This window comes from Cyprinus carpio, chromosome A6, assembly GCF_018340385.1.
Source record: "Cyprinus carpio isolate SPL01 chromosome A6, ASM1834038v1, whole genome shotgun sequence".
NCBI lineage: Eukaryota > Metazoa > Chordata > Actinopteri > Cypriniformes > Cyprinidae > Cyprinus > Cyprinus carpio.
In genome coordinates, this window is record NC_056577.1 from 9,684,211 (window position 1) to 9,708,783 (window position 24,573).

Genomic DNA, 24,573 nt, shown 5'->3' on the forward strand with positions numbered 1-24,573 from the left:
TATTTCTGTCTGGGCATGTTTATACTCATGTATAGGTGAACAGATGCACACAGAAACACAAACACAAAAATAATGGAATATGTTGGCTTGGGTATTTTTAGTTTATTTTTTTCTTATGCTTGGCATCATCCTCACAATTTTCTCTCCTCCTCTGTTCTCTCAATTTACTGCACTTCCCACTTTTTCCTTCCTTTACTATTTCTGTCCTTCTTTTACCTTACATCTACCTCACATTCTTCCAAACTGACATATATAACTGGACTAAAAATGCTCAAAAATACATATTTGAAAAGAATGTGATCGCAATGTGATCGCTCTCTTCTCCCACTCATGCAGATGTGCTCATATCACTTTTTGGATGTGTGGAAAAACAAAAGAAAGTACAGAGTATGAAAAAAAAAAATGTCCAAAAGGTTTTATTTTCATATTGGTTTGATTCTGTGGTTGCAGCTCCTTGTCTGAGGTTTACATGATGTCCTTCTGGTGTTGTGTAGATTCACTCACCACCTGTAGGGGGCAGTAGACATTTAATTTCAAAGACAGATTGCATCACCTCTTTCTGTCCCCAGTCGATTTACAGGAAATCACTCCATTTTAATTTTTTTATTTTTTTTATTTAATTTATTGATTTAAATACTGTAATCAAATATTTTTAAGTTTTACTTTTTTTTACTTAAGTAGTTTAACCACAATTTTTTTTTGCACCAAATATTAACCTAATATTGCAAAGGATATTGAGGTTGAGGATATATGAATGAATGAAGAATAGCACACTGGGGTGAACTGAAATTTTGGGTGTGTGTGTGCATATCACACCTCCCCATCACGTGTCCCAATGGTCTTGATCAGGACAGTTTTCTTTGAGTGCATTTCAGATGTTCTCTGTTGGTGCTCTGGACTTGTCTCTGTTAAAAATTGTTTAATAATAAAACACACACACACACACACTACTGCTCCAGAAACATTTTAGTAACACTTTACAGTAAGGTTCTATATAAGTAAACAGTTCATGCATTAACTGACATTAACTAAGAATGTGCAATTCATTTGTTACAGTATATTAATCTTTTTAAATGTTAGTTAATAAAAATACAATTTTATATCAGGTCCATTATGTAACATTACCAGATACAACTTTTGATTTTAATAATGTATTAGTACATTTTGAAATTAACAGCAACTAATAAATGCTTTATAAGTATTTTATCTGTTAGTTAATGTTAACAAAAAGAACCTTATTGTGAAGTGTCACCAGCATTACATATCATCAATGTTGAAAGTAGTTGTAACTGCTTAATATAGTTGTGGAAACCTTACATTTTTCAGGATTCTTTGATGAATAGAGTGTTCAAAAGAATATTTATTTGATTTAGAAACCACATAGTATGGCATTTTGATCAATTTAATGCATAAAATTAAAGGTTATTATAAAAGTTTTAATTTCTTACTTTCAAATAAATAAATATTACTAACCCCAAATATTTTAAATATTAAAAAATATTATATAAATTATACGACCTGTATTTAAATTTAATTTAAATCACAGTTCAACTCATGTTTTGTTATAATAATATTTAAAGTAATAATAATAATAATAATGTGTGTATATATATATATATATATATATATATATATATATATATATATATATATATATACATACATACATACATAAGACAGCACAAACTGCAGGAATCTGTACAGTTAGTCAGGTACAATACCTTCCAGTGGCCTCTGGGGAAACACATCTACAACATTCCTAGTATAATTATCATGAGTTACCATCTTACCTCTAAAGCTTATAGTGGAATATGACTGCATGGGCATCACAATCCTTTAACATGAGAGAGGAAGAAAGATAAAAAGTAACAAAAAGCCTTTAGAGTAAGCAGAATGTATGGAGTATATTAAAAACAACAAAGACACATCTTTCATTTCCATTGTACCTGCTCTCCTCTCCTTCTAGCAGCTTCCTGTAGGTGGCGATCTCCACATCCAGGGCCATCTTAATATTGAGCAGGTCCTGATATTCTCGCAGGTGACGTGCCATCTCGTCCTTCATGTTAGCAATCTCTGCCTCCAGCTTGGCGATGGTGTCCTGAAAAGCACCGGCCTCACGACCGTGGCGATCCTCCATATCTCTCATTTGCCTCATGAGAGACTCGTTCTACAGAGTGAGAGACAAAGAGATGAATGCCACATGGAGAAAGACAAAGAACATGTATATCCATCACATCGGACAGAACAGATAAACATACAGTGCCCTTAAGGGAGTCGATCTCACAGGTGTAGGACTGGATCTGGTGTCTGTACTCCATGGTATCCAGCTTGGCTTGTTTGAGAGCCTCGTTGTTCTTGCTCACTGCCTGGTTAAGGTCTGACACCTGATGGTGAAAATGCAACGATCAAAGATCAGCAGACTTTCCTTTTTGTATCTCACTTAGCTCAGTAGTCGCTGTTGAAAAAACAGCATATGCTGGTTAGGTATGTTTTGAAGCATAGCTGGTGGTTTAAGCTTGAGCAGTTGGGGGTTTGCTCAAGGGTCTCACCTCAGTCGTGGTATTGAAGGTGAAAGAGAGCGCTGTACATTCACTCCTCGCACCTACAATCCCTGCCGGTACCGAGACTCGAACCCACGACTTTTGGGTTACAAATGTGACTCTAACCATTAGGCCACGATTGCCCCATATTATCACAAAATCTTGGATACAATTTTGAAGCCAACTTGTTTTCTTATGGGTAGTTTTTGAGTGAAAAAAAGCATTTTTTAGTGGATTATTTTTGCAGTGTTCACTCAAAATCTGAGTAATTTATCTCAGGTGAAGCCTATGATCAATACGAGTCAAAAAAAAATCTGTTTTAATTGAAAGAAAACAAGTTGATTAAAAGAATGAATCCAAGATTTGGCAATAAAATAGCATAACGAGAAATTTATAAGCAATTGTTTTAGACAGGTCATTTTTGTTTGAGAACACCACAAGTTTAACAAGGTTATGTTGTTACTAGTGTTATTTTTTTATTTAGGATTTATTGTAATTCATGAGGTTATTCAATAATTCCATGAGATAGCTTAATTTTTCATAGAATAAATTTACCTTTCAGATTAATCTTTTATTGGGATTCTGCTTTGTCTGTCAACAGTTACTAATACTTTAACTAAATTGTCAAAGCACCGTTGTAAATAAGAGTTGATTTAATATTTTATATTAATGAAACTTTAAAATATACTGTATATAAATATTAATAAAAATGTTATCAAAAGTCATTTACACTTTCTGTAAAAATTTACCCTAGGCTGTGGGCCAACTTATCTGAGTAGTGTGGTAAGATTGTCTATTTAAATAATTTGACATTTTGTTCTTCTAATTCTGCAAATGTTTCTCTTTATTTCCCTTAATAACACTATTTATATCCCTTAAATGTAAATGCACATTGTTCTTAAGGGTAGACTGGTTGAGGTCTGATACCTGATGTAGAAAATCAGCAGATTCTTCTTTCATTTCTTCTGTCTCACCTTTGACTTGTACCAGTCCTCAGCCTCTGCAATGTTCTTTGCAGCGATGCCCTCATACTGAGCACGGATGTCCCTCAGGGCAGCAGTCAGGTCAGGTTTGGACATGTCCATCTGGATTTGGACTTGACTCTCTTGCATCTGAGCCTGCAACTCACGAATTTCCTACACACAGAGAAAGAAAAAGCTTGTGTGTAAGTGTTTGTGCTTGTTTTAATAATGCAGCATGACATTGCTGATAAGACTAGTGGCAGGACTAATCTCAAACATCCACACACAGCTGGCCCTGAAACAGGCCTGTGATGTTTTAAAGTAGCTGTGTAATCTCCAGGAATAGATGCAGCTCTTTAGAAGAGCTCTGAGATTTCACTCAGCTCAGCAGTGTTAGGGAAGCTATTGAAACTCAAACTTTTAAAGCTTTAAGCTGCTTGTAAGTTAAAACCACAGTAAAGCTACTTCTTTTGAAAAGAAAAGAAAAACTACACTACATGTTACTAATACATTATGGCGAGTACTACTTTAAACATAAAACTAATAAACTGTATAATTGTTCCCTCTTTATATTACGTATCTTTAACTACTATATACTACTAGGTAAAAATAATTGTGTGGTACAGTGTATTTACTGTGTTCAAAACTATTTTGCTGCTATTGAGGTGGAATACGAGTAAGGTTAGGAATGGTAATTACATTAATGTTTTTTTTTAAACGTAAATACAATGTTAAAACATGAAGGAGAGGGTCTGAATTACAATGACAACATTAAACAAGAATATGTACATTTATATGAAATACTAAAAAGTAAACTTCATATACACTACTGTTAAAAAGTTTGGGGTCAGTATGATGCTTCTTAAGTTTTGGACAAAATAGTTACTTTTAGAAATGTATTTTATTTATGCATTAAACTAAGCAAATGTGACATTAAAGACATTTCTGATGTCACAAAAGATTTCTATTTCAAATAAACTCTTTTGAACTTTCAGTTTCAAAGAATCCTGAAAAGAAAATCACATTTTCCAATAAAATTAATAAGAAGAAGGGTTATGTAATTCAGAAGACTGGAGTAATGGCTGCTAACAATTCATCCATCACAGAAATAAAATATATATTAAAATAATACATTTTTCAAACTGTAATAATACTTCACAGTGTGCTATTTATTCAAATATTTCCTGAATTTTTTTATTAAATAAATGCATCCATGGTAAGCATAAAAGAATATCAAAAACATAAAAAAAGTACCTACTGTATCCCAAACTTTTGAAAGGTAGTATAACTGAGTCTTAAGTATTGTGACAAATAGCAGAATTACACTAAACACTGCATTTCGAAAAAAGTTGTAAATGCCATACAGGGTCCTAGGTAAAGAGACTCAAATGAATTATTGAATCAGTGAATCATTTAACCTTTTTCTGAAGTTGCATTTGTTCTCATGCGTATCGTGTGACTTTTCAGTTTTGGTTTGCTAAGTAGTAAGGCATGGCCAAAGCTAGGTAAAGTACTTATTTACCATGTTTTCAAGCACTTGTTAGAAGAAACAGACGAGAAACAGAAGAGGACAGCAGCTTGTAATGTGTTTTCTTAACAATCTGCGCACTGTCCCTATGTCTCTACTACTTTAGTCTCTATTCCAATTGGTCTCTGGAACTGCTGTAAACAAAGCAGACTTTATTTCATCCATTACTACTCATTCAAGTCTCAACCTCATGGCTCTAACTGAGACTTGGATCAAACCTGAGGACTGCCACTCCTGCAGCCCTCTCCTCTAATTTGACTCCCCTCGCTCAATTGGGAGGGATGGAGGTACAGTACTATTCTGCTTATCTCAAATGAATGTAAATTTGATCCTTTACAATGTCTTACTGGCAATAGTTCATTTGAATCACACGCAGTTTCTATTACCCACCCTGTTAAAATCCATTTTTTAACTTGTTTATCATCCCAAATGGGCAACTGGGTAACTTCTTGGAGGAGTTTAATTTGTTACTCTCAAAGTTCCCTGAGTACAGTTCTCCTCTGGTACTCCTCGGTGACTGCAACATCCACCTAGAAAAACCCCAAGCTGCTGACTTCAACAGTCTGCTTGCTTCATTTGACCTCAAGCGAGTGTCCATCAGGTAACCAATTATTACAAACCTTATCTACACATGCTACTGCTCCACTGACACCACTTTAGTTACTCCGTTGCACACCTCAGACCACTTGCTAATCACTTTTAACCTCAAACTGACTCCTGACACAACACACACTCCTCTGCAGGTAACCTTTCGGCATAACCTATGCTCACACTCTCCCTCTGATTGGACACTGACACTGCTACTGACACTCTTTGCTCCACTCTAACATCCTGCTTAGAAAACTTTTGCCCCCTTTCATCCAGACCAGCACACATCACCCCCTCTGCCCCCTGGGTGTCCAATGTTCTCCATGTACATTACTCTAGTCTCAGGGATGCAGAGAGGAAGTGGTGCAAATCAAAAAAAACTCTACTGACCTTGGTTTGTATCAGTCACTCCTCTCTTCCTTCTCTGCAGATATCTCCACTGCTAAAACAACAAACTACCACAACAAACAAAAAAAAAAACAATTGTTCTGACTCTTGCACACTTTACAAAACCGTCTCTTCTTTGTCCTCCACAGGCTCGGGTAACCCTACTGCTCAAGAAACCCTCTCTAACTCCAGTACTTTTAGAAAACTACAAAACGGTATCCCTTCTTCCATTCATTGCAAAGACACTTGAGCAAGTTGTGTTCAACCAACTCTCTATGTTTCTCACACAGAACAACCTGCTGGACAACAACCAATCTGTCTTCAAAAGCTCTCGGCTACTGAAGCCTGGCAAGAGCAGCTTCCAAATCCTCAGTACTCATCTTGCTGGATCTGTCTGTTGCTTTTAACACAGATAACCACCAGATCCTCCTATCCACCCTCATGAAGATGGGCATCTCAGGAACTGCACTCTAATGGTTCAAGTCTTACCTCTCAGGTAGGTCCTTCAGGGTGTCTTGGAAGTGTGAGGTTTCTATGTCACAACTTCTTGATACTGGGGTTCCTCAGGGCTCAGTCCTTGGACCACTTCTCTTCTCCATCTACACGTCATCATTAGGATCTGTCATTCAAAAACATGGCTTTTCCTATCACTGCCATGCTGATGACACTCATCTCGACTTCTCGTTCCAACCAGATGATCCGATGGTAGCTGTTCACACTGCAGCCTGTCTGACAGACATTTCTGGCTGGATGAAGGACCATCACCTTCAACTCAACCTTGCTAAGACAGAACTGCTTGTGGTCTCAGCTAACCCAGCACTTCATCATAACTTCTCTGTACAGATAGGTTTGTCAACCGTAACCCCTTCCAGGACAGTCATGAACCCTGGAGTTTTGATTGATGATCAATTAAGCTTTACAGACCATATTGCTACAACAGTCCGATCTTGCAGATTTGCCTTATACAACATGAGGAAGATTAGACTCTTCCTATCAGAGCAGGCCACACAACTCCTTGTCCAAGACCTTGTTCTCTCTAGACTGGACTATTGTAATGCTCTCTGGGCAGGCTTTCCAGCATGTACTAGCAAGCCTCTGCAACTAATCCAGAATGCAGCAGCGAGAATGGTCCTCAACGAGCTGAATAAAGCCCATGCCACACCTCTCTTCATCAGTTTGCACTGACTGCCAATAGCTGCTAGCATCAAATTCAAGGTACTGATGTTTGCCTACAAGACAACCACTGGCTCTTCACCAATATACCTAAACTCCCTAGTTCAGACTTATGCGCCCTCCAGAAGATTGCGGGTCTGAAATTGAACGATGCCTCATGGTGCCATCCCCAAGAGACACAAAATCACTCTCACGGTCCTTTGTCTGGACTGTTCCCAGCAGGTGAAACAACTTGCCAATTCGACATCTCAATTTGAGCAGCTGAGTCTTTAGCCATTTTCAGAAAACATCTAAAGACACATCTTTTTCGTCAGCACCTGACCAATTAATAGTAGCACTTACCTATTCTATTCTATTCTATTCTATTCTATTCTATTCTATTCATTAAAAAAATCTATATGTACTGTGCTAGACTAACTGAGACTTGTCACATCACTTGTATACTGTTGCTCTTTTGTTTGTCTGATTTTTCCTATATTGTTCTCCTCATTTGTGAAATCATCTCAAAGTGATTTGGAAAAAAGTGTCTGCTAAACGATTAAATCTAAATGTAAATGTAATTCACTAAACAGAATTTTCTGTTCTAAGTATTAAAATTAATCATTTTGATTTTGTTGATGACCATCTGACTTACTGATTGTCTCATTAATCAGCCTTTGCAATACTACAAATAAATCAGTGAAGCATTTTGACTGAAGAAGGTGATTAATATCAGTGTTTGTATGAGGCAGAAGACAAAACTATGTTACGTTTTAAGTTGGCTTGGCTGTAGGCTGTATTTTAGAACATTTTATTGGCACAGACAATAACAATGAAACGTCCTTAAATGTGCTGACCTCTTCATGGATCTTCTTCAGGAATGCAATCTCTTCTTGAAGAGTCTCTATACGTCTTTCCAGATCCAGGCGGGCCAAAGTGGCGGCATCCACGTCCTAAGAGTGGACGTAATACCAAAATAAAACTATGCAACATTTTATTATCCATTACTAATTAGAAAATAAAACAAATGGAAATCAAAAGAGGGGGTTTGTGTTTTAGGGGACTCACTGCTCTGAAAGCGGCCAGATTATTATCTGCCTCTTCCCTTAGTGCAATCTCCTCCTGAAGCCTGGTGAGAAGAAGAGGGAGGGAGTCATGTATCTCATATTTATTAAAGCCAGCCTATTTCCTTTCCTTTTATAGACTTAAGGTTTACAGCAACCTCACACAAAGCCTTTCCCACTGGAAGATGGTATGGGGCCAATACTTTTAGGCTGACTAACTCCTGAATAGGAAGTAAAGCTAGGCTATTGTAAACAACATGCTTCAATTGACAATAGCTTACTTTATAAAGGCAGTTTCCTTAAGCCTTTAATAACCTCTCTAGGCCTGATATAGCATTTTTTTTATATTTTTTTTTTTTGGCTCATAATTATTTGGTAGACCAGATGAAGTCATGTTTAATCATTTCTTAGCTTAGTCACTACAGAGACAGGCAATTTGAAACTGTTTTTAACATTAAAAAAGAACACTCTAGTGACCCTGAAAGACCTGTGCCCAACGGTCTCTCATTTGTCTATCAAACCGATTATATAAATTATCTTCTTTTCCAACTGCTTTTGTTTGTCCATTTGAGAAGACTGTCAACTTAGCGCGTTCATCAGTTACATATATTTTATAAAAAATTCAAATTTTCCAGACTGTTGAGATACTTAATAAAATAAAGTACCAGTACATGCTTTTAATATAGCAGAACCTTTACTCATTCAATAAAGAAATTGCTTTAAATATAAACCGATATTTTCAATCCATGAAACAAATTCAATTTTAACTGGTCACTTTTCTTTCTTCCACTTGTTAAATAGTTCACAAGAATAACCAGTGCTCCTGTTGCTGTGGTATTGCAACGATGGTTTTGTGTCAATGTTATGTTTGTATTTCTCTCAGATTGTGTTATGTTTGCTGTCTGGGGCAGCAGAGTGTGTGTGAGATGTTTGCTGGGGGGGAATCATGTTCGTTGATTAGTCTCTGAATGACTCTGGACTGTTATGCAATGTAATGTGTGATTCTAAATATGAAACTCAAGAGAAGGTTGACAGGTTCAGTACCACAAAGAATACATGAATGAAATTTGCACATATTTTTGAATGATCAAATAACATCTGTTTACAAGTGTACTCCTTTAAGCCCCTTTTTCTTTTGTACCATGCTGAAAAAAAGGTTTCAAAAATCTGGTTTGCTGGCCTGGCCAAGATGGTCTTCAGCTGATCTTTTTGGACGCCTGGTCTGGTCAAAACTCTTAAATATAAAGGTTCTTTATTGGCATTGATGGTTCCATGAAGTGGAAAAAGGTTCTTTAGATTATTAAAATGGTCTTCACACTAAGAAAAAAAAATGTTTCTTTTAATAACTGTTAACTGAAAGTTTCTTTGGGGAACCCAAAATGGCTCTTCTGGGGCATCATTGCAAAAAATCCTTTGTGAACCTTTATTTTTAAGAGTGAAGGTGGATTTTAGCTGAGCAGCCAACTGTCTTCTCACTGTCTGACCACCTGGAAAGTGCTACAGACCCATCTAAAACAAGCCAGACCAGTCCGACTAGTCTGTTAAACCAACTTAGGCTGGTTTAAGATGTTTCTTCCAGTATGGTATTCATGCATCATGCATCTCACCTGAGTTTCAGTTTCTGCAGGTCATCTGCCAAGTTATCCCGCTCCACCTCCACACGTGATCTCTGACTGGTGACCACTTCGATCTCTCTTCTTAGCTCCCTCATCTCATCCTCATAAAGGTCAGCAATCCGTGTTGGCTCCCGCCCCCTCAAGCGCTCCACCTCAATCACCATTGCCTGGTTCTGCTGCTCCAGCATGCGAACCTTCTCAATGTAGTTGGCGAATCGGTCATTTAGGTGCTGAAGCTCAGCTTTCTCATTGGTGCGCGTTTGGAGAAACTCCTGATTGAGCGCGTCGGCCAGGCTGAAGTCTAGCGTCTCACCCATCCCACCATAGGAGCGGTTATAACCTGCAGACAAGTTGGGCATACTGTAGGAGGAGGCTCGATAACTGGAGATTCCAGGAGAGGATGTGGAGGACTTGGTGACCTCGTAGACTCTGGAGTTGATCCGAGAGCTGCCAGACCCCCCTGTGGAGGCTCGGCCAAACATTGCACGGGACATTGGTGGCGTCAGGTAGCCAGGACCACCAAACATTCGACGGTATGATGAAGAGGATGAGGAAGAGGCATAGTGGCTCATGTTGGAGCACAAGAAGGACAGACCAGATGAATACCACCCTTCGGAGAGGACAGAGACAGAATGAGCGCATGGCATGCTCATCTGTGGCTATTTGTAGGCTTCTGCCCCCTCCCTTCCCAACAAGCCCAAACTACTTCAGCCCACTTTCTCTATGCTGTACCATCTTCTCCATCCTAACCCTAACAAATCATTTCCCCATCCTATCTCTTTCACTTACTGCTCAGCTGTCCCAACTCTTGGCACAAAAATACTGAGCTGATTAATTATAAACAGACTGTGCCCCTCATCACAGTGGTGAACTCATCATAGAAACTAAGCTGACTCTCTGCTGGCCAGACCAGCAAGCTTGGGAAATGACAAAATTTATTACAAGTAAAAAAAAAGAAAAGAAAAAAAATCATTTTTCTAATTAAACCTAATTAATCCACCCAAAGTGAAAATGGTGTCATAATTTACCCACCCTCGTGTAATTCCAAAACTTTTGGACTTTTGACTTAAAAAAAGAGAAACACAATGTCAAATGCTGTTTTAGACCCCACCAACTTTAACTGTATATGCCAGGTGTATGAAGTTAGCTAAAAATTTAACTAAAACAAAAATAATAAAAATTATTTTGCTTGAAATAAAAGAAACTTAAATTTAGATAAAAAAAATTATTTATTACTTATTTTATTTCAGTTAGTTGCCAAGACAACATTTCTAATTTCATTAAGTTTAACTTGATGTACTACAATAACTTAAACTAAAACTGAAATGAAAAGTATACATACACTGAACAATCTTATAAACGCAACACTTTTGTTTTTGCCCCCATTTTTCATGAGCTGAACTCAAAGATCTAAGACTTTGTCAATGTACACAAAAGTCCTATTTCTCTCAAATATTGTTCACAAATCTGTCTAAATCTGTTTTCAGGAGCACTTCTTTGCCGAGATAATCCATCCACCTCACAGGTGTGGCATATCAAGATACTGATTAAACAGCATAATTATTGCACAGGTGTGCCTTAGGCTGGCCACAATAAAAGGCCACTCTAAAATGTGCAGTTTTTACTGTATCAGGGGGTCTGGAATCCAGTCAGTATCTGGTGTGACCACCATTTGCGTCACACAGTGCAACACATCTCCATCGCATAGAGTTGATCAGGTTTTTGATTGTGGCCCGTGGAATGTTGGTCCACTCCTCTTCAAAGGCTGTGTGAAGTTGCTGGATATTAGTAGGAACTTAAACCTGCTCAGTGGGTGATATGTCCGGTGAGTATGCTGTCCATGCAAGAACTGGGATGTTTTCAGCTTCCAGGAATTGTGTACAGATCCTTGCAACATAGGGCTGTGCATTATCATGGTGCAACTTGAGGTGATGGTCGTGGATGAATGGCACAACAATGGGCCTCAGGATTTTGTCACGGTATCTCTGTGCATTCAAAATGGCATCAATAAAATGCACCTGTGTTCGTTGTCTATAACATACGCCACAATGTTGACATCAGCAAACCGCTCACCCACACGACACCATACACGCTGTATGCCATCTACCCTGTACTGTGAAAACTGGTATTCATCCATGAAGAGAACACCTCTCCAAAGTGCCAGATGCCATTGAATGTGAGCATTTGCCCACTCAAGTTGGTTATAACGTCGAACGGCAGTTAGGTCGAGACCCCGATGAGGACGACGAGCATGCAGATGAGCTTCCCTGAGACGGTTTCTGACAGTTTGTGCAGAAATTCTTTGGTTATGCAAACCGATTGTTGCAGCAGCTGTCCGGGTGGCTGGTCTCAGACGATCTTGGAGGTGAAGATGCTGGATGTGGAGGTCCAGGGCTGGTGTGGTTACACATGGTCTGCGGTTTTGAAGCCAGTTGGATGTACTGCCAAATTCTCTGAAACACCTTTGGAGACGGCTTATGGTAGAGAAATGAACATTCAATTAATGGGCAAGAGCTCTGGTGAACATTCCTGCAGTCAGCATGCCAATTGCATGCTCCCTCAAAACTTGCAACATCTGTGACATTGTGGTGTGTGATAAAACATTTTAGAGTGGCCTTTTATTGTAGCCAGCCTAAGGCACACCTGTGCAATAATCCTGCTGTCTAATCAGCATCTTGACATGCCACACCTGTGAGGTGGATGGATTATCTCGGCAAAGGAGAAGTGCTCACTAACACAGATTTAGACAGATTTGTGAACAATATTTGAGAGAAATAGGCCTTTTGTGTACATAGAAAAAGTCTTAGATCTTTGAGTTCAGCTCATAAAAATGAGGGCAAAAACAAAAGTGTCGCATTTATAATTTTGTTCAGTGTATATAAAAACTAGATATATTTGAAAATTAAAAAAATGACAAAAACACACAACAAAATTGCTAAGACTGTGACTAAAATTAAAGTGAAAACAGAAAAAAAAAACTTATATAAATACAAATTATAATAGTATCTCAATGATACTAAAATAACCCTGGTATGGGCAGGAATGTATCAAACATGATCTTTTTGAAATATGTTCTTCAATCAGACAGGATTGCAATGAAGGTGAGGGTAATGATGACAGAATTTTCCTTTTGGGTTGAACTATTCCATTTTACATTCCATTTATTGATCAGAAAAAAAGCATTCACATTGAAATTCCATAAATTACCACACTGATGTCACTGCATAGCTCTGCCATTTGTAAATGTCTTGATAACAGCTTGAGAAAATGTCACATTCTAATATTGTTAGTGCAGCACTTAAAGCTGGTAAACATATGAGCACAGATTGAGCAGAAGGTTTATTCAAGCTGCCTTAAAAAGGAAAGGCATGAACAGTAGAGCAGAAGATGCATGACTGTGTACCTTCTCTGGAAACAGCAGGGGAGATGATCCTCTCCTCCTGCATTGGTAAACTCATTGTGTCATTATTGACAATGGCATTTGCCATGTGTCTATTGAAGGAGAGCAGATTCAAGATGTTTTAACACACCTCTGAATATAATATAATATAATATAATATAATATAAATATAATAAAAAAAAAAATAATATATAAAAATAAAAAACAATATAAAATAAAATAATACAATATTATATTATATTATATTATATAATAATAAAAGTATGTTTCGCACTGGAAGACGTCTTTGAAACTCAAAAGTCAGAGTTTATTTGATTTAGAGACATGATGGATTTTATTTAAAGTGGCAAATGATGCTATAAAACAGGGGTCTTTGACATTTATCAGGCCAAGGACTCTCTTTAGTGAACAAGATGGGGAGGACAGACTCCCTGTTACATACTATATAAATCTCAATGTTGCATATAAATTTTTGCCTAAAATCTAGTCCCGTATTGCTGCTCTTATTCTACATGACCTTATTCTACATCCCTAATCCTACCCAATAACTAAACTTAACAACTACCTTATTAACTATTAATAAGCAGCTAATTAGGAATTTATTGAGGGAAAATTCGTAGTTAATATTGAATAAGTGTTCCCTATTCTAAAGTGTTACCAAATATTTATATACTTATAATTAATATATTTTAGTTTTATTTTAACACATACTGTGAAAGGGATATTTAACTTGGTTGACGTTAAAGGAATAGTTTACACAAAAATTTAAATGTACTCACCCACAGGCTATCCAATACAGATTTGGAGAAATTTACCATTACATTACTTGCTCACTAATGGATCCTATGCAGTGAATGGGTGCCATCAGAATGAGAGTTCAAATAGCTGATAAAAACATCACAATAATCCAGAAGTAACTGACATGACTCCAGTCCATCAATAAACGTCTATTTCTCTCCTGATTCAGACGAGATGACTTTTTCACTGGAGAAAGCAATTATGGATAGAGGACTCATTTTATCCAGAAGCTATGGTTTGAAGTAAATACATTTTAATAATTAATTTGTTCATTGCAAACACACAGCTTTTTACTTCGGAAGATGTTAACTGATGGACTGGAGATGTGTGGATTACTTGTGGACTATTGTAATGTTTTTATCAGCTGTTTGGACTGGCACCCATTCACTGCAGAGAATCCACCGGTGAACAAGTGATGTAATTCGAAATTTCTCCAAATCTGTTCTGATGAAGAAACAAACTCTGCATCTTGGATTGCTTGAGGGTGAGTAATTTTGGTTGCCTGAGGGTTTTCATTTTTGGTTGAACTATTCCTTTATTTTTGGGTAGAATTAATAATTTCTCCCCTGTATTTTCATTATTTCACATATAATATTTTGAAATAAAACTGTTAGTATAGTTGTAGACTCCTGCTGAAAACTCCTGATTCAGACCTGCATCATAGGAGAAATAGTCTAAGATGTACATGTAACAACAAACCTATGTTTTTGCAGATGATCATAATATGCTGAAAAGTGGAGATCAAGGCCTGATTTCATGTACAATTTCTAATATTGTAAAGTGTGCATTTCAGATCTTTTGTAAGCTGATCAAATAAGGCATATAATTGTTACAAGCCTCTGGTGTCTGTCCAGTGCCGGCGCTGTGGTGGGGCATTCGAGGGCCGTGCCCCCCCTAGCGGTCATTGATGCCCCTCCTACAGGCCATGGCGTGGCCCAAAAAAAAATATATATATATATTTAATATTAAATGTTCAAACTGTAACTTAAATTAAATAAAAACGAATGGGGAAAATGCATAATTTTGGTTGTTCATGGCACGTTACTAGGCTTCGTCATGGTGAATGCTTATTGGTCGCCGAGTAAACTTGTTACATTTGATTTGCAGCGCGCGCGCAAAATCCATTTCAAGTTGAAAAAAAAAAAGCAGGTGAATTGTTGATGAATGTTTGTGGTTTCTAACTGCATTTGTGTTTTATACTTGGCTGTCTGTAAAGATATATGGGCTTATGTCATTTCTGCTTGGTGCGTGCATAAACTGCTGGGAGGTGTGTAACCAAGGTTAAAAACAAGTATTAGCATAAAGTAATAGCAGAATATACATTCATTTTTGTCCTTTATTTATTTTGTTTAGAAAAATTAGTCCTTTAGAGTATTTAAAGTCCTTGAAACCCTAAGAAAAAAACGGTGTTTAAAGAAATTATTTTATTTCTTGAAACACAAATTTGTATTTTCTGTATTTTATTTTTTCCATTTCCTGTATTTATTTTTATCTTTTATCTATTTCTCAAGTTCTACAAAATTTGCATTCTACGCAAATCAAAAACTAAAAAAATCAGTTAAACCCAGAGGTGTCAAGTAACGAAGTACAAATACTTCGTTACATTACTTAAGTAGAAATTTTGTGTATCTACAATTTACTTGAGTAATTATTTTTCAGCCGACTTTTTACTTCTACTCCTTACATTTTCACGCAATTATCTGTACTTTCTACTCCTTACATTTTAAAAATAGGTTCGTTACTCATTTCGGCTTGTTTTCATTCCGGCTTGTCATCATCCCAAAAAAAAAAAAAAAAAACACCCTATCCAGATAAATCGCGCCATCCGGATGAAGTGAATCTGATTGTGGTTGGATGAGAAGTATAAACATATACCATTACGACACCCTATTGGTTTGTACGCGATCCATCGCACCTGCACATGACACAGATCACATCACACTCCAGTAAGGGCATAGCCAGTGTTGGGTTCGTATATCAAAAAATACATTTCTTAAAAGTAGGGTTGGGGTATGGAACCGGTATGCACCGAACCGAATAAGGACACAGATTTCGGTGCCTCTTAAATGCCTGAGCGATCGATTGAAATGTTTGTCCTGGTTCTCCGATATGTAGGCCTACACAAGAAGCATGGGCGTCGCTAGGCTTTTTTTATAGGGGCTATAGCATTTAGCTCCATAAACTGTACTCAAATTCGCGATCGCCTCAGAGTCAGTCCCCTTAAATTTCATATGAAAAAGGCGGCAGACCGGTCTACTCTCCGTCTTTCAGCGCGCTCTTCAATCCACAGACGGCGGTGGAGCAGCGCGAGCGCACTTAAACAGAAACAGAGGACACAAGGTGTGTGTTTATCGATAGATTGTTAGAATATCTGTATCTGTGCAGTTCTTTGTCATAAATACAGTTTACAAAAGGTCACGAGGGAGCAGTCGGTTTCTGTAAAGTTTTCGCTTGTCCCCGCTCATCACAGCACAGCTGTTTCCTCCAGCGACAATCTAGCCCTTAACACATATAAACGAACGCATACTTCAATTGTACTTATTTAAATATACTGAATTAAATCATACGTACTTTATACATACACTACTGTGTGAAAGTCTTAGGCACGTTAGTGTTTTCACCCCAAAGAATGGTGTTCGGACAGTTATTTATATATTTTGCTGTAGTGTGTCCGTAGAAAATCATAGACTTTTGCACAGTACTGTACTTTACAAACGACATTGTTGCTACTTTATAAAGAATGACCATACAGTCCTGATATTTCCTACTGACACACTACAGCAAAAGATATAAATAAATGGCTTAAACCCCTTTTTGGGGTGAAAATACTAATGTGCCTAAGACTTTTGCACAGTACTGTACTTTATAAACGACATTGTTGCTACTTTATAAAGAATGACCATACAGTCATTCGCAGAACTGCTTAAAGACAGTGACAGACACCACTCATTTTAACTAAATATCAGAGTGATTGACAGAGATACAGTAGAAACATTATGTGTGCTTTTGTATTAAATAATGACCCAGATTGTGAAATACATTTATTAGCCTTAGAGTAAGGGAAGCACAACTTGGCAAATGAGAGCATCCAAGGTGAAAGCTATGGATTTATTTTAAATATTTGTAATGTTCTTTATTGTTAATCCATTTTTTTTTTTTTTTTGTGGCTCTTTTTTTAAGTATCGTTTCAGGCACCATTTAGGCACCGGTACCATTTTAAAAGTATCGAATCGGCACCGGACCCTACTTAAAAGTTATTATTTCTCAACTACTGGCTCATTTATCAAATGGGTGCTTTCTCTTCGTCCTCCGCAAATTAAGCTACTGTAGGTAGTCCGGTAACTAGACGTTTGAATAAATTAGCGTTTGCGATTTACAACGCGATTGACAATGTGAAAGTCGTGACATTTGCCAAGTATGGTAACCCATACTCGGAATTGGTGCTCTGCATTTAACCCATCCAAGTGCACTCACACAGCAGTGAGAAGTGAACACACCGTGAACACACACCCGGAGCAGTGGGCAGCTATATATCCAGCGCCCAGGGAGCAACTGGGGGTTCAGTGCCTTGCTCAAGGGCACTTCAGTCATGGGTATTGAGGGTGGAAGAGAGCGCTGTTCATTCACTCCCTCCCACCTACAACTCCTGCCAGCACCGAGACTCGAACCTGCGACCTTCTGGTTACAAGTCCAAATCTCTAACCATGTAGCCAATACAGGAAGCTATCGATCAAGAAGGTATTAGGATTATGAATTATTTTTCATTTTTATTTTTTGATTAATCACTTGGATTAATCATTCATTTTGACAGCACTAATGTTTATTGTAAATAGACAACCATACAAGGGTAATTGTTACTAAGCCTGCCCTGGGTACACCAATTTTCTTGTTCATTGCCCTCGCAGATTCCTGCAGCTAAGCTTGGATGTACATTAAATACATTCCATTAAAGGTTATTGATGACATGCCTCTGAAGTTTGACTTTTTGCACCATTACAATACTTATAGGCAACTAGTCATCATATCTCTAGTTCTTTAATGTATTTGCATTGTACTAAAAAGTGCGTTCATTTTCAGTGGGCATATATGCGGCTGAAACAGGTAATCTAGTGCATCCCAAAATTTTCAACATGAATATTTTAATATAACATTATAGTCATTATGGCCTATAGCCTTTAGAAAAAATGTTTTTTTGAGGAGGTGGGGTAGTGCACAATAGGCCCCTGTGGCGTGGCCTAAGCTTTTGTTCTTAATGGCATTTTTTCCCCTTACATTACTTTTACTTTTATACTTTAAGTAGTTTTGAAACCAGTACTTTTACACTTTTACTTGAGTAAAAAGCTTGAGTTGATACTTCAACTTCTACAAAAGTCTTTTTAAACCCTAGTATCTATACTTCTACTTGAGTAATGAATGTGAATACTTTTGACACCACTGGTTAAACCTTATGCCTTGTGTGAGTGGCTCATTATTGTTGTGACATCCTTATTCTCTGCAGGCGAATATTAGTCTTCTGATTTAACTGGTCCATACGCAGACATTTGTATGATGATGACCCACTTGTGGGTCGCAGAATGGAGCAAGGTGGGTCCCACAGTCACTTGGCTGCAGCTAAATTTGCGTTTAAATGACACACACTCACACAGTTCAGTCTAGGGCTGCACGATATAGCCTACCAATATTAATTACGAATTGCAATATCCTTAGTGTGATTTTCGAATTGCAATTAAGTCCGCGATTTAAAACATGCGTTGCGTGTTTTGAAGCACGGGCGCGCATGAGTTGTAATTACAGTGAGGGTCTCAGAGCAACGTCATTATTAAAAGGTTCAATCGGTCCGCATTATTAATGAGAAAAAAACTCGCTCACTTCAATGCGTTGTATTCTGCATGAGATTGCATACACCAGAAAATTCAAATGTTACGGAAATGCTTTCAGGTAGGCTATGTTCATTCATTTCTATCGTCTGTTTGAACTGCACTGTTTTCGTTCGGGAAACAGACTGTAAAAAGCATTTCACATGCAGGACATAAACGTACGGTTAATTATAACACTACAAGATTTAAACATTTCCACATAACAAAATTATCATCTCTATATAGAGAAAAAAAAAGTTCAAAAATCTTTTGAAGATATTGCTGACCATTTATTTAACCACTGCAAAAGCAAATTTCTGACTGAAGTAAATTTGTCATCTCGTTTTTTAGTGTTCATTTAAAATGAGACGCATCTGTTTATTATTTTTACCTATTTCACAATTATTTCAATCTCCAAACTGTTTTAGATAGTTCTGCTTTACTTCTTATGCTTTCCTAAAAAAGTGTTGGATTGTGCACCGCTCTCCCTTACACACGCACACACGGAAGGACCATGAATGCATTTTCTGCGCTGAACCCAGCGATGAGTTTAACAACCCGCAGCGCAGATTACAGTTCACTGAGCCTGTTTCACGTTTTTATGGACGGATCATATTTTAACATCTGTAAACAAAGAAATTAAAACTTAAATATTATAGTGAAATTTTACAGTTGTACACTAAAATAAAATGATTATTTTTCTTAAATCAAACTTTTAATTAAGATTAGGCATAAAGTAATGTCAATTTTTTTTTTTTTTTTTTAATCTCAAATATTTTGGTGGGTCGTGAAATAGATTATACTTGTCTAGGTGGGTCGTGGAATGGAAAAGTTTGGGAACCACTGGTTTAGGCTATCTGTTCTGGGCCGGGTTTCCCGATATCGATGTAGCCTAGCCTATCTTAGCTCTTAAAAGCGCCCTCTACGTGCAAGGTTATAACCGTTATCCGCAATTCCTCGCGCGTTTCCCAAAAATGTAGGCTACTGAACTCGTAGAACGCGAGAATACGTGCTGTCCATTCGCTGACGTGCTGAACTAGGCTATACTAACCTTATCGTATTCTGAACGTTTAACCTAACAATCGTCATCTGTTGTGTATTAGGAATCAAGACAGGTAATATATATATATATATATATATATATATATATATATATATATATATATATATATATATATATATATATATAATGACATTCTATATAGATAGATCATTGGAGCTAACATGTCATTCTATATAGATCATTGGAGCCGTATCCGGTCGGCAACACAGCAAATTTCAGCGCTGTCTTCTGTTCCTCTTTTAGATAAAAACCCAAGTCTAAATCTTTCATTGTCATTCTATATAGATCTTTCAGATTTAGGTCTGGATTTCCATGCTACTATGATGTTGCCAATGCGTGAACAAATATTTATCAAACGACAGTGCCCCCCCGCGGAGACTGAATCAGTTTGCTCACATATCTGCTCTGACTCAAAATCTCATTCTGTCCATGGTTCTTCTCAAACCTATTTATAGACAGTGTAAGAGGACTGGAATTCCATCATTACAAAGGCTTCTCTGGAAACCTTCAGCTGACAGGAGAGAGAGACCATAGGTGACAGATGATGTAAATATATCTTATTTTCTTCTACTTACCCACTCTCCTCCTGTTTATTCGCCTTTTCTCCCATCCTCTTCTATCTCTTTCAACTCTATATAAGGTGTACAACCCTCTGAGCTCAGCAAGGGATACTAAGAATGTTTGCTTTGATAAAATAATGAAGATAAGTGTTGTATTTAAAGGTGCTTTCAGCAATGGTTTTCTCCTTTAAATAGTGTGACACAAAAAACACTCGAACAGTGTCTCTAGGTGCCAGTAAAGTCCAAGATGACTCATTTGCATATTTACTCTTTTTAATTTGTTTGCTGAATAAACACAAAACAAATACAAAATAAATGCTGGCCAAAATCTATCTAATTGTTATAAACTCAGAGCAGAGGTGTCTTTAAATCCACAGCAACAGACAAAGTTTCTGTTTTCTTTGAAACTGCTTTAATTACAGAGTGTGACCTTTCATTATCAGATGTTTATTATTATTCACATAGAAGCGGTGACATTCCACTTCTGTGACTGAATAAAAATGTGCTGTGGCCAAAACCACGTTACACCCGAAAAGTTCAGGGACATACAGCACATTGCTGTTCAATATCAATATCAATATCAATATCAATAGACCTATCAAATAATCAGATATAAGCTTGAAATCTAGCAATCCATGCATTTGATAAAATATTTTCATAGTTCCTTATTTAGAATGTTGTAAGACAAATATGGAAATGATATGAAAATGTAAAGGAAAATGCTAGATGTTAATGCTGTTTTGTGAATTATCAGTGTAACTTCCTGCTTCAGGGCTGTGTGTGCTCTTGTGTTGGGGGGTGGGGGTGGGGGGGTCTTATCATGTTTCTAAATATTGTATTGCAACCTGGACACAGTACACAAACATAGGCATACACATCTAACTATGTAAGTGCAGTCATTTTGTTCATGTACTCATCTCAGGACATTAAAATTATTTTAATGCTGACGTGTTTCTGTGGTTATTGTTTTGAGTGAAAGCGTTTCCATGCTTCTCCATGGTTTACTTTCCCATAGCTGAATTATATTATATATTATATTATATTATATTATATTATATTATATTATATTATATTATATTATATTATATCATATCATATCATATCATATCATATCATATCATATTATACAACCTTTTAATGTTCTTCTTCTTTCTAGCCCTAAAAGTGTCTGGGGGTCAGAAACCAATAAATCACGTAGACAAACTTGGAAGGATGATCCCAAACGGCAGACATACACACATCTGTCTGACACTAGGTGGCACTATAAAAGGGCAATTAACGTTTTAGATAACTCTAGAACCATAAGGGCTAAAAACAAAATTCCATTTAGTCCTTTAGTCAAACCCTACAAAACAAATATCTCCAATTTCATTCCAGTAAATTTTTCCACCATTTTAAATTTTCTGAAAAATCTACATTTTCCAACTCCTCCTAGGCGAGACCCTGTTTAAAGAAAAAGGTAACGTAATTTATGTGTCATAGTTTTTTGAAGATAAAAATCAATGAAATTCTGGGGCATTGCCTATTTTAACTAATGGACTTACTGTATACAGTATGTGTTGCATGCAAGGTCCAAATTTAAAGAAGACATGAGGTCGTACCACAAGCTGTGTCATAGGGGGTGCTAAAACTGAAAATTTCTAAATCCATAAGAGTATGTTCAATCAAGTTGAAAATGAAAAGTTTCTTTGGGGTAAAAGGTTATATTATAATAAAAAATACTTTGATAAATTAATAAATATGTCCACCAGCAGGCAATCAAATTACAGAAACTACAGGTGCATCTCAAAAAATTTGAATATCATGGAAAAGTTCTTTATTTTTTTGTAATTTAATTTTAAAAAAGCAAACTTTCTTATATTCTAGATTCATTGCACACAAACTGAAATATTTCAAGAGTTTTTTGTTTTAATTCTGAAGGTTACGACTTGCAGCTTAGGAAAATTAAAAATTCATTATCTCAAAAAATTTTTAATAAATACCTTTTTTCATGATATTCTAATTTTTTGAGATGCACCTGTAATAACATGCTAGTTTAAAATCTGTTTATCCACCATTGTAATTTTCTGCAAACCATATAGGTCTACCTTTTCGAACTCTTCCTCAAAGCAGGGCCATAGCTGGCATATGCACAACGATTCTACCGAGCCATTTAAATTAATAGGCATTTCAATTCACAGAGGTAGGTCGTAATACTATTGTAGTTCAAAAGTAGACACACCAGGATAAGAAATCCTTGTTATATTGTTCTTTATTTCCTAAAATATCAAAAATATTTTCTAAAATGCAAAATCATTTCATTTTCCTTACCACAAAATGGACAGATATTTGAAATGTTCAGCTTAAATTGTTTCAAAACATTTTTAATTGGATAAATCCTATGTAGCATTTTATAAGACACTTCTTTAATTTTGTTATTAAAGAATAGCATAGTCTCTTGTTTTTTATTTTTTTTTATTTATTAATTTTATTTTATTTTTTTTATTGTAGAACTTGTGAAAATAGCATAGTCTCTTGGTTTAACGTCTCGGTTACATATGTAACCTTGGTTCCCTGAATAGGGAACGAGATGCTGCGACAGTGGTCGCTATGGGAACACTTTCAGTGTGACGAATATCTGAAGCCCTTATACCATCACGCAAATTCATTTGCCAATAGCGCTTCTTCACCGCCCCGCACATATGACACATATGCTATATCAGTGTGCTGCACGCTATTTCTTCAGATTTTACATGACGAAGGAAGCGCTATCAAAGGTATGGAATGGCCTGCATCGCAACATCTCATTCCCTATTCAGGGACCAAGGTTACATACGTAACCTAGACATTCCCTTTCATAGGTTCACTTCAATGCTGCGACAGCGGTCGCTATGGGAATGCTATACCATAACGCCTTCATGTACCTGAAGATAGCTGGAAGACCAAGGAAAGCGTCTGCTCAAGCAGATAAGACCCGGGAGCCAGGAGCCAACCTTATATCCAGACTCTATAATTTGACGAAGTACTGGGAGAGGACCATCCCGCCAAAGCACAGATATTTTCCAACAAAGTCCCTTTAAAAAGAGCCTAGGAAGAAACCATTGCTCTCGTGAATGAGCACTCACCCCTAGAGATCGAAGTTTAAACCACGCACCTCATAAGCCAAGAGATAGCCTCCACTAATAAGACATTCTCCGTTTAGTGACGGCAGTTCTTTTGTTTTTATCATCAAACATACAAACATCTGGTCAGATCCACACCACTGGGCTGTGTGGTTGACATAGATCTTCACCGCCCACACCAGGCAAGACTCAGAAGTTGCAAATCACTATCTGACCCTGCATCAGCAGGGGAGAATGCCAACCACTTGCTGAAAGCGAAACTGAATCGAGGCAACCATAGGAAGTACTCAGGCCTAGGTCACAGTAAGACTTTAACCAGTCCCGGGGCTAAGTCCATTGATAGAAAGATCCTGCAGATACCCAATTCTTTTAAGAGAACACTGCCAATGTCTCCAAATGGCTTTTGTGACTGAGCTAATGCCAGCCACGTTAAGGTGACTCAAAACTCAGACACCCTGGAGCCACAACGGGGCTAGAGACATGTCCATTCACCTTGTTTTTGAGGCCAGTTTAAATGGAAGAACACAGTTTTGGCAAGCTTTATTCCAAAAGCAAGACTGAGGAACTTCCTGTGTCTTTTGACGATCTTGAATAATTATTAATTAGTAGGGCAAACTAATGCTTGGTAGCATGAAGCGCCAAAACCATACTGCAGGACATACATCTGCTGCAGGACTCCTCAGAGTCTGCAAAATTCAAACAAAATTTGAAATGCAACGCAGAGAATTCTGGGAATGTCAGTTTACGTTTTTTCCTTTTAAATTTTACAGGAAATTACCGTTAACCATTTAACAGGTTTGTACTGTAGCATTTTCACTGTTTTTTTACCGTTAAAATCACAGTCAATTACTTTAAAATTACATGTAAAGTCCAATACAGTTTTTCACCGTATATAGTAGGGGAATTTACCGTAAACCATTTAACAGGTTTTTACTGTAGCATTTTCACAGTATTTTAC

The 24,573-nt window shown here is 37.1% G+C and overlaps 1 protein-coding gene across 1 annotated transcript; it reads right to left on the reverse strand.

Moving 5' to 3' along the window:
* Nucleotides 1-78: 78 nt before the first annotated feature.
* LOC109055480 (desmin-like) lies at nucleotides 79-10,468 on the reverse strand. The gene is made up of 9 exons (XM_019072691.2): nucleotides 9,829-10,468; nucleotides 8,226-8,286; nucleotides 8,015-8,110; nucleotides 3,515-3,676; nucleotides 2,259-2,384; nucleotides 1,947-2,167; nucleotides 1,791-1,834; nucleotides 817-905; nucleotides 79-507 (listed from the first exon to the last, which is right to left on the reverse strand). Exons 1-9 carry the CDS (start codon nucleotides 10,407-10,409, stop codon nucleotides 466-468), a joined length of 1,422 nt encoding a protein of 473 aa, XP_018928236.1. The 5' UTR covers nucleotides 10,410-10,468; the 3' UTR covers nucleotides 79-465.
* Between the last annotated feature and the right edge of the window lie 14,105 nt (nucleotides 10,469-24,573).